This window comes from Tachysurus vachellii, chromosome 9, assembly GCF_030014155.1.
Source record: "Tachysurus vachellii isolate PV-2020 chromosome 9, HZAU_Pvac_v1, whole genome shotgun sequence".
In the NCBI taxonomy this organism is placed as follows: Eukaryota; Metazoa; Chordata; class Actinopteri; order Siluriformes; family Bagridae; genus Tachysurus; species Tachysurus vachellii.
Window position 1 is genome coordinate 25,111,878 of NC_083468.1, and position 10,396 is coordinate 25,122,273.

The 10,396-nt window shown below is 39.7% G+C and overlaps 1 protein-coding gene across 1 annotated transcript; it reads left to right on the forward strand.

Annotated features, from left to right (window-relative positions):
* Positions 1 to 1,025: 1,025 nt before the first annotated feature.
* Positions 1,026 to 9,996, forward strand: LOC132851133 (extracellular calcium-sensing receptor-like). Its single transcript, XM_060877768.1, has 7 exons — positions 1,026 to 1,126; positions 6,342 to 6,503; positions 6,635 to 6,923; positions 7,488 to 8,237; positions 8,325 to 8,552; positions 8,794 to 8,917; positions 9,083 to 9,996. Exons 1-7 carry the CDS (start codon positions 1,026 to 1,028, stop codon positions 9,994 to 9,996), a joined length of 2,568 nt encoding a protein of 855 aa, XP_060733751.1.
* The last annotated feature ends 400 nt before the right edge of the window (positions 9,997 to 10,396 follow it).

Here is a 10,396-nt window from a genome sequence, read left to right on the forward strand (position 1 = left end):
TAACTTGCTCAGGATATGCAAAATAAAAATAAAAAAGTCATTTGCAGCACTGGGGAATAAATAGCTGGGATCTCCATATAAAACTTGATGCTTCATGTTATCTGATGTCTTATTGTTAAAGATACTCTCTGGGGATTTTGTCTGACTGCAACGTTCTGGAAGGGTGGTGGAAACATGGTGACAGTCTTGGGGGTCAGATGGAGGGCCAGGCCCATGAAGCAGGACTGGAGCTCGAACCATGTGCAATGGTGGGCCTGGGCTATGCAAAAATGGTAGTCTTGGATGAAGGAGCAGTGGTGGACCTGGGCCATGGAGCATTGGCAGACCTGGGCAGTGGAGCAAATGGTCCTGGCACAATTGTGGACCTAGACTTTGGAGCACTGGAGGACCTGGGCTATGAAGTAATTGCAGATCTGGGCAATGGGGTAGAAGGTCCTGGTGCGGTGGTGGTCCCAGGTTATGGGGCACTGGCTAAACAGGTGACCAAGGCAGAGCCAAAAGTTTATGAACAACCTCCATGGTCACAGTATGGCAAATGTGAGACTCAGGAGTGACATCCTTGGTCACACCATAGCAGAAGTGAGACTCTTGAATGACCTCCATGGTCATATCATGGCAGACAGGAAACTCAGGAATGACCACTGTGGTCGTGTCATGGCAGGCATGAAACTCAGGAACAACCTCTGTGGTCGCATCATGACAGGCACAGTACTCAGGATCAGATCCTTGTGTGGGAGTGGCCTTTGAAACAGACTCTTGAGCTGATGAAAAACATGCGGCCGAAACACACCAAATGGCCATAGCAGCAACATGAAATGTAGTCATCATTAAGACCACCTCTGAGACACCTTGGTTTGCGACAACTATAGGGAAACATGTACTGACACAAGAGGGGCATCCTCCAGACTGGACACCATATTCATATGGGAAACCTTGACGTCTTGCAGATGTCTTGCAGACGTCTTGCAGACGTCTTGAAACCTTCATGACGACCCTGAAAGGCTGAAGACTCTGAAACATTATCTATGACAGCTGAGGGCTCTGGCCTGGCAGCCATCTTCTCTAAGGGCTCTTGCCTGGTGGCCATCTTGGCTGAGGGCTCTGGTTATGAATGGGCACCGACATGGCAGGCATGACATGAGCATGCTTTGGCATGGCAAGCATAAAGTGAGCAGGCTTTGGCAAGACAGGCATGATCTGAGCAGGCTTTGGCATGACCTAAGCAGGCTTTGGCATGGTAGGCATGATGTGAGCAAAATTTAGATTAGCAGCGTGTTTCTCAGTGTGTTCAAAAGCAGATCCACTAAACCTTAAAGCAAAGTCTATGCATTGTTTTAGGGTCCAGTGTGGGGTAGGTGAAGGCATTAACAGTGAGATTTCACTCAATAAACCAAGCTGGAAAATGTCATAAAATTTTACCTCATAACTAAGTCCACAGAATTCCTCAACAAAGTCTTCTGTAGGCCGAATCCCCTGAAGAAGGCATAAAATCCTCACTGCTGGATCCATAGCGTGGTTGGTTTTTTGTAATGTGCGTTGAAAGATAAGGCAGAGTATCCAAGTGCAGGTAAAATATTTTATTTAAAAACAACACAAAGTAATTTGGGCAAGGGCAATGGCAATGACAATGACAAAACAGGATGAGCATCAAGAGGACATGAAACAGCCATTAGGGACAAAAACCCACAAAAAAACTGGCAAACACTTATGGTTAAATACAAACAGAACCAATGACAAATAGAAACAGGAACACATGACTAACAACAACCAATCACAACATGACATATACACTAGGACAGAGAACATGAGGGCAAGGGAAGCAACACAAAAGATACAAAACAGGTTAGAAAATAAAAGACATGAAAACCAGAACATGAAGCCAATGCCAATAACGTGACACGTAAAGCTGGAAATTTGCTCCTCCATATCCAAACGTAAAAAAGTTTGTATATATTTTGCTAATGTATTAACAAAAGTAAAAATTACTTCAATAGGTAATTGGCCAGGACTCTGGACCACCATGGGATTTGCCCACTCAGAGGTGGACTGAAAGGAAGAACACAATACTAGAATGCTTCACCCCAAAAGTGAAATTGAGGAACTTTCTGTGCTTTTGCATTGTGAAAAAATGTTAACGGTGTAGAAATTTAAAGAAAAAAAGCAGAGTTTGTGTTATGGGTAAGGACTAAAGCAATTCTGACGGATAGGTGCTTCCCATACAAAGCAATTCTGATGGATAAGTGCTTCCCATACATCAAGCAGCCCACACAGAGTAAAAATCCATGTGCATGAGTATTACTGACGGGGTCACAACAGTTCTGGGGTAAACTGTGCGTACGCACAAAATGGGGCTGGAAACGTGCGTACGCCAGTTTTCGCACAAAGGTGGCTCATTCATTCATTCATTTTCTACCGCTTATCCGAACTACCTCGGGTTACAGGGAGCCTGTGCCTATCTCAGGCGTCATTGGGCATCAAGGCAGGATACACCCTGGACGGAGTGCCAACCCATCTCAGGGCACACACACACACACTCTCATTCACGCACGCAATCACACACTAGGGACAATTTTCCAGAGATGCCAATCAACCTACCATGCATGTCTTTGGACCGGGGGAGGAAACTGGAGTACCCGGAGGAAACCCCCGAGGCACGGGGAGAACATGCAAACTCCACACACACAAGGTGGAGGCGGGTATCGAACCCCGACCCTGGAGGTGTGAGGCGAACGTGCTAACCACTAAGCCACCGTGCCCCCCTGCGCAAAGTGATCTATAAAAATCAAACTTGACGGGAGAATGTGCGCACCTTTAAGCAAACTTTGAGACGTGCGTACGCACATTCTGGAGACAAAGGGAATTGGCGACACAGATGGTGAGGTCGTGAACTGAAGTTAGATTGTAGAAAATACATGTAAGAAGAACGATTATAAGAATTAATTAAAGCTGCAAGCAGCATTTCCCGGGTTCAAGCGTTTAAGGCCTTTAGGGAGTTTAAGGCCTTAAAGGATTTTCACATACACAAAGTGACCCGCAAGTTACAGAGGGTGGCACCCGCTCCTAACCTAGTGTAGAGATGAGCCGGATACTCGGCTGAAACGAGTATCCGGTACAGATAAAGCACTTCTGCCGAGTACGAGTATTATACGAGTAATACGAGTCAATATCTGTGCTCGGATTGAATGAAAATCATCATTGGGTAGCTGATTGTGTCAGCGTTCTGTGATAGGCTAGTCACAGCGCCCCTCCCCTACACACATACAGATGTATTGTGTTGCACTCGGGTTCGCGGGTCTTTTCCGTTAACGTTTAGGGTTTCTTCAGCTTTTTACTTCGGGTTGTAACGTTAATAATACGTACTTACTAACCAGTAGAGTTCTGGTAAACGTGGGTTCGTTCAGACGTGGTGCTTGCTTGGTAGAATGCGACTCGCATTGCGTCTCTGCCTGTCGGAGATTTTTTTTCTTTTTTAAACCTTCAACTGTCTCTAACCAGTAACCAGACACTGAGTGTCTGACATGTTTTTGCTGTATTTCATAAAAACATAAAGGTAGTAAGCTAGTGTTATAAATATTACAAATTAATTATTACCGGTTAAAGCCCCGCCCGTTTCAAGATAAGCCCCACCTACTCCGAGTAGGGATAGATACAGATAATTCATATGGTTAACAGATACGGATACAGATACAGATAATGCTGTACTCCCTAAAACTTTTCCCTAAAACATACTAAATCATACTAAAAAAACATACTAAATCCCTCTGACATACTAAAACTGAATGAACAACAATAGAGCCCTCCAATTGAAGCTGAATGTGCTTGGAGGAGAGCACTAATTCTAGAACACTGAAAGCACTGATTCTAGAACTGTGTTTCGGACTGTGATGTCACACAGGATAATGAAGATTGACAGGAGATGTCCAATGGTAGGGATCTGAAAAGATAGATAGTGAAGCAAAGAGAGAGAGAACAAGAACAAACAATCGCCGCGGTTTTTGAACAGTGACCTCAGTTTGACCTCTTTCACATGTGTCCCAGTTTTGGTGTTGATAACTCATTTAGTTCTTGAGTTATTGACATTTTAGTAAAACTGGCTCCTCACAGTCCGAACATTTTGGGGCCCCTTAAGGACCCTGAATCAAAATTTTTTCGAAGATTATTGACATTGAGACTCCAGAGAATATTACTGCACTGGATTGGTCTCGATCAGGCAAAAAACCTAGGACTAGTTAGCAAAAGTAGGTTTCGGACAAAATGCGCTATAGCGAAAAAATTTAATGGCAGAAATGAATTCGGAGATATATAGGGTTCATGATGGCACTGCTGGCACTGTTGGAGGATTACGCCAATGGCAGAATAAGGAGAGAACGAGTTTTCAGGGACCATGATGATATCCTGGCCCATTATGATTCCCTAGAGCTGTGCTCTTAGATCCATGTGCTGAATTGGGTCCAGTATTAGAGAGGGCAACACGCCAGAACCATGCCATCCCAGTCCAAATACAAGTCCTCACCACACTGGGGTTCTTGGCAACCGGCTGTTTCCAGCGGGAATTGGCAGACAGGTAAATTATTTATATAAAAAAACTATAAGTAATCCTCAACTTTGTCTCTAAGACCTTTTTGTATATGAAATAATTCTATTGGAATCTATCATCTCACCCTATAGGTCTGGTATATCACAGCCGTCCCTGAGTGCCATAATATCTGTCGTTTTGAATGGTATACTTACGGTGGTATACTTAAATCATATGTGACTCCAACATGACTCTCACAAACATTGTGGCACGCTGGCCTGGTTCAACACATGATTCCTTTATCTTGACACATAGCAGTGTAGGGAACAGACTAAATGCAGGCGCAGTATGTGATGGCTTGGTGAGTTTAACAATATTAAAAAGTAGAAACTGTAACAATTTTGTTTTTAATATAATTATAACCAGGGCCAGCCCTGGCCAATTTGCTGCCCTAGGCAAGATTTCACCTGGTGCCCCTGGAATCACAGACAATTGTGTTCCGATCATTTTGTTCATAAACTTACACAGAAACAAACTGCACAGCTTTGTCCTGTTTTTCTTTATTTTGAAAATATTTTGGAAACACACACAAACTATATAAAAAAACTATATTACGGAGACCTTGCTTTCCTTGCCTTTCTTACAGCAATAAAATATATATAATAAATATATAAATAAAATACTTCTCAGGTAATAATATATATATACATATATATATACACACATATAATAATTTGGGCGCACGGGCGCCCCTAGTGGTGGGCGGCGCCCTTAGCATTTGCCTATTCTGCCTATGCGCAGGGCCGGCCCTGATTATAACAATGTTGCTTTTAATATAATTATAACCTGCAGGTGACAGTGGCTACCCCTGAGATGCTGGCTCCTCGCCCCATTTTTAAACCCGCAGAGCGCAGAGGAAACTCATTATAACGAGGTCCACTCAGTTATTTGCATTGACTATTTATGGTTAAAAATGGGCGTGTACAGGGCGGGATTTCACGTACGCACATCTGTGGGTGATCTGTGATTTATAAAGGGAACATTGCTTAGAGGAGTGCGTACGCACGGTTTTATAAATCGGAATTTTTTTTGGCGTACGCCATTTTTGGCTTTTGGGCGTACGTAAACTTTTAGTAGGGATCCTACGCACAGTTTTATAAATGAGACCCCTGGTCCTTACCACAAAACACATTCAAACTGTTAAATCAGACAATATTCAAAATTTGCTCAGAGAACAGGGCACGGACAAAATACCAGATCTCACAAAATTCATTGAAGCCATAAAGTTATAATAATCATGGCTCAGAACTCACACGAACAGCTTGCAAACTGTGATGTTTCATACCAAAGTTTAATTGCATTTGCTTTAAATAGCAAAGAAGCAACATTTTTCTTAAAGTGAATGAATATATACTAATATACAATATATAGGCTTCTAGCTTCTAGTGGTCTAGGAGCAATATAATAGGAACACACCCACAGGTCAATGATCACACAAATGATTGAATAAACAGACATTTTGGCCATATTGTTTGACAGTTCGTGCGGGCCCAGCATATACAAACCAACATAGTGGCTAAAATAAATTTTTGGGTCATCATTGAATTAATTACAACAGAAATAACAGAGTTGCATGCAGCATCCTGTCTTTTAGTGACATCACAAATCTCACCACCTCTTTGATTTGTCCAACACAAACTGTCATACCCAGAAGACCCAGAGCATGTCAATAAATATATGATGAAGATATCCTTTTGAGAGTAATGCAGCAAAAGCAGTGGAAACACTTTGTGATGTTATTCCTTGTACTACTCTTTTCTCTTAGCCTGGCAAAGGGAGAGTATTGCCATATTCTGGAAAACCCATCAAATCCTCTGCTGTCTAAACATGGAGATGTGATAATTGGAGCTTTATTTACTATACATCGTGGTACAGATTTGCAGTCACTGACATACACTGAAAAACCTCAACCTTTAATCTGCAATAGGTTTGTTATAGTGGACACTTTAAAATAATTGTGATTGGGGGAAACTAGAATTTTGTGCCTTGTAATAATTTGAATAACTGTACTTTATCATTTTATAAAAATAATTACAAATCTTATGTATATTTTTGTAGCTTTGACCTACGTGAATTACGCCTTGCTCAGACTATGACTTTTGCAATTGATGAAATCAACAGAAACAACAGCTTGCTCCCAAATATCACAGTTGGTTTCAGGATTTATGACAGTTGTCGCTCAGGTTTGTTATCTATGAAAGCAGCCATGGCTTTGATGAACGGTCAGGAAATGACAGCAGATGGTGCCTGTTCTGGACAAGCAGTAGTACAAGCCATCATAGGAGAATCAGAGTCTACTCCTACTATAGCACTCACAAAATCTACAGGACCATTTCAGATGCCAGTGGTAAGTAATTTAATTATTTTTAATAACAATGAATTTTATATATTTTAAATATGCATGTGAGATGATTTTTATTAACAAATAAATTTCACAAATTATGTCATTATATATTTATTTTTAGTTATTTTATTAATTATCAACCCTTGAATCTGAGGCTTTTTGAATTAGAATTGAAGCTCAATTGACATAAGTAATATGTAATGGTATACACTCAAAATATGCATATGAGATCATCTTTATTCACAGTGAAATTTCAATAATTAAGTATTTATATATTTCTATTTCAATATATTTGCTAATTATAAATATTCTGACCTGATGCTCTTCTAATTAGAATTGAAACACAATTCTCACAAGTGCCCAGTGTTTCCAGTATTATCTAGTGCCCACAGGAAACAAGAACAGGATTGAGTGGTATAACTCAATTGATGAAAGTATTATTACTGTCATTATTTACCCGAGTACACAATCATATGTATGGTATAAGCAAAAGCTTTTGCATGATATAACACTTAATTTTGTGTTCAAATAGGCCTTAATTAGTTTTTCCTGTCTTTCTTTCTTCAGGTAAGCCATGCTGCTACATGTGAATGTCTGAGCAACAGAAAAGAGTACACATCTTTCTTCAGGACAATACCGAGTGACTACTACCAGGGTAGAGCTCTGGCATATTTGGTGAAGCACTTTGGCTGGTCTTGGGTGGGAGCTGTGAACAGTGATAATGATTATGGAAACAGTGGAATGGCTATTTTTCTGAAAGCAGCCAAAGAGGAGGGAATATGTGTTGAGTATTCTGAGAAGTTTGACCGGTCAGTTCCTTCTAAAATGAAAATAATCGCTGATATTATAAAGAAAGGCACAGCCAAAGTAATCATTGTATTTCTCGCCTACTTTGATATGAACATTCTAATAGAACAGCTTATTTTAAATAATCTCACTGGCTACCAGATGATTGGTGTTGCATGGATTTCTGCTGGTGGCCTTGCAACACCGGCAAGTTTTACTGTACTTTCTGGATCTATTGGTTTTGATGTGGGAAAACTGAAAATTGCTGGGTTTGCTGACTATGCTCTCAACGGATTTTGGCAAAAAGATTTCCCTTGCTTGGATAAAGATGGAAAGGTTTCTCAGACTGAAAGCTACTGCAGCAAATATGAAGAGATGATTCAATTTAAAAATTATAGTAAAGATTTATCAGAACTGAGATATGCAAATAATGTCTACAATGGGGTTTATGCTGTGGCATATTCTCTACACAGCCTGTTGAGATGCACAGAAAAGAGTTGTGAGAAAAACAAAACAATACAATCATGGCAGGTAACACAAAGAAGAGAAGCAAAGCATGCAGTATTCATGATTGACAGTTTCCTGGAATTAATACCTGTTTTCTTTTCAAATCTTAAGGTTGTTGAGGCTCTAAAAAAGTTAAATTTTACCACCAAAATAGGAGACCATATTTTGTTCGACAGCACTGGGGCAACGGCTGCAAAGTATGATGTGGTAAACTGGCATAGAGGGCTCAATGGTGAAGTGGAGTTTAAGGTTGTGGGCTATTATGATGCCTCTCTACCAGCTGGGCAACAATTTGTACTGAATTCTAAAGATATAATCTGGGCTGGGGAGAAAAGAGAGGTGAATACATTTTATGCAATTTTTTTAATGAAATCTAATTTGAACTAAAATTAAAAAAATAAACAAACAAATTAATCAATGAAGCCATTCATTTTTTTTGTCCAATATCCCACTAAATTCTACACAAAACTTTAGTATAGTGCTTCAAATAAGAAATGTAAACTGCAGAGATTTTAAACCTGCAGTTATGGCATGAACAGATAAAACCTTATATATAATTATAAATTATATTGTATTTTAGAAGCCGAGGTCTGTGTGCAGTGAGAGCTGTCTTCCAGGAACCAGGAAAGCTGCACAGAAAGGAAGGCCTGTCTGCTGCTATGATTGTATACCATGTGCAGAAGGAGAGATCAGTAACCAGACAGGTAATTTCAGCATGATCAAGTTCCAAAGAATATTTGTTAATTGTACATTCTGTATCCTCCTTTTTGTATTTAGGATACAGTTCCTCTATAATGGTATTAATAAATAAATCCTTCAGATAAAATATATTTTCCTTCCTAATGATAATAACCATAATTATTTTGCAGATTCAAATAACTGTGAGCAGTGTCCAGGAGAATATTGGTCTAATGCTCTGAAAGATAAATGTGTTTTAAAGGTTGTAGAGTTTCTTTCATTTACAGAGGATATGGGGATAATACTGGTATTTTTTTCCTTGCTTGGAGCTTCATTAACTGTTTTAGTAGCTATTTTATTTCTAATAGAAAGAGATACTCCCATTGTTAAAGCCAACAATTCTGAGCTGAGCTTCCTGCTGCTCTTCTCTCTGACTCTGTGCTTTCTCTGTTCACTTACTTTCATTGGAAAGCCCTCTGACTGGTCCTGTATGTTGCGCCACACAGCATTTGGGATCACCTTTGTGCTCTGTATCTCCTGTGTTCTGGGGAAAACAGTAGTGGTGTTAGTGGCCTTCAGAGCTACACTTCCAGGAAGTAATGTCATGAAATGGTTTGGGCCTCTACAGCAGAGACTCAGTGTACTCGCCTTCACTCTCATACAGGTTCTTATCTGTGTACTTTGGTTAACAGTTTCTCCTCCTTTCCCATACAAAAACATGAACTACTACAAGGACAAGATTATATTAGAATGTAGTTTGGGCTCAGTTATAGGTTTCTGGGCTGTGTTGGGGTATATAGGAGTTCTAGCTTTCCTGTGCTTTGTTTTAGCTTTTCTAGCTAGGAAGCTGCCTGATAATTTTAATGAAGCTAAATTCATTACATTCAGCATACTGATATTCTGTGCAGTTTGGATCACTTTTATTCCAGCGTATGCCAGCTCTCCTGGAAAATTCACTGTAGCTGTGGAGATATTTGCTATTCTGGCCTCCAGTTTTGCTCTACTATTCTGTATATTTACACCTAAATGTTATATTATTCTGTTTAAACCTGAACTGAACACAAAGAAAAATATGATGGGGAAAATGGCATCTAAATCACTTTAAGAAACAAATACTTCAAACATATTCATTCTTGCTGAAGAATGTTGAACTCAGGAAAAATATGGATATGCTTGCAACCTGATTAAACCAATAATGCAAAAATCTGAATTGTGTCTTATTTCTGTTCATAGAAATATATTCTGTATTCAGCAGCATGCATGTTTGTAATCAAGAATCTAATACAATTATGTCATTAGCACAAATAATTTGTGATATGTCCATGAAAAAAAGGGAAGAGCGCTACCTTCACATTATCTTCGCAAGAAAATATATATGATAACAGAAGAAAGAATAAACTTCACAAACAAAACATAGTTGTACTAGGTGATGAATGGTAAGTTATTATCTACTTTAAAATGCATCTGCAATGGTCTCCATCAAATTACTAGAGGGCACAGTAGAA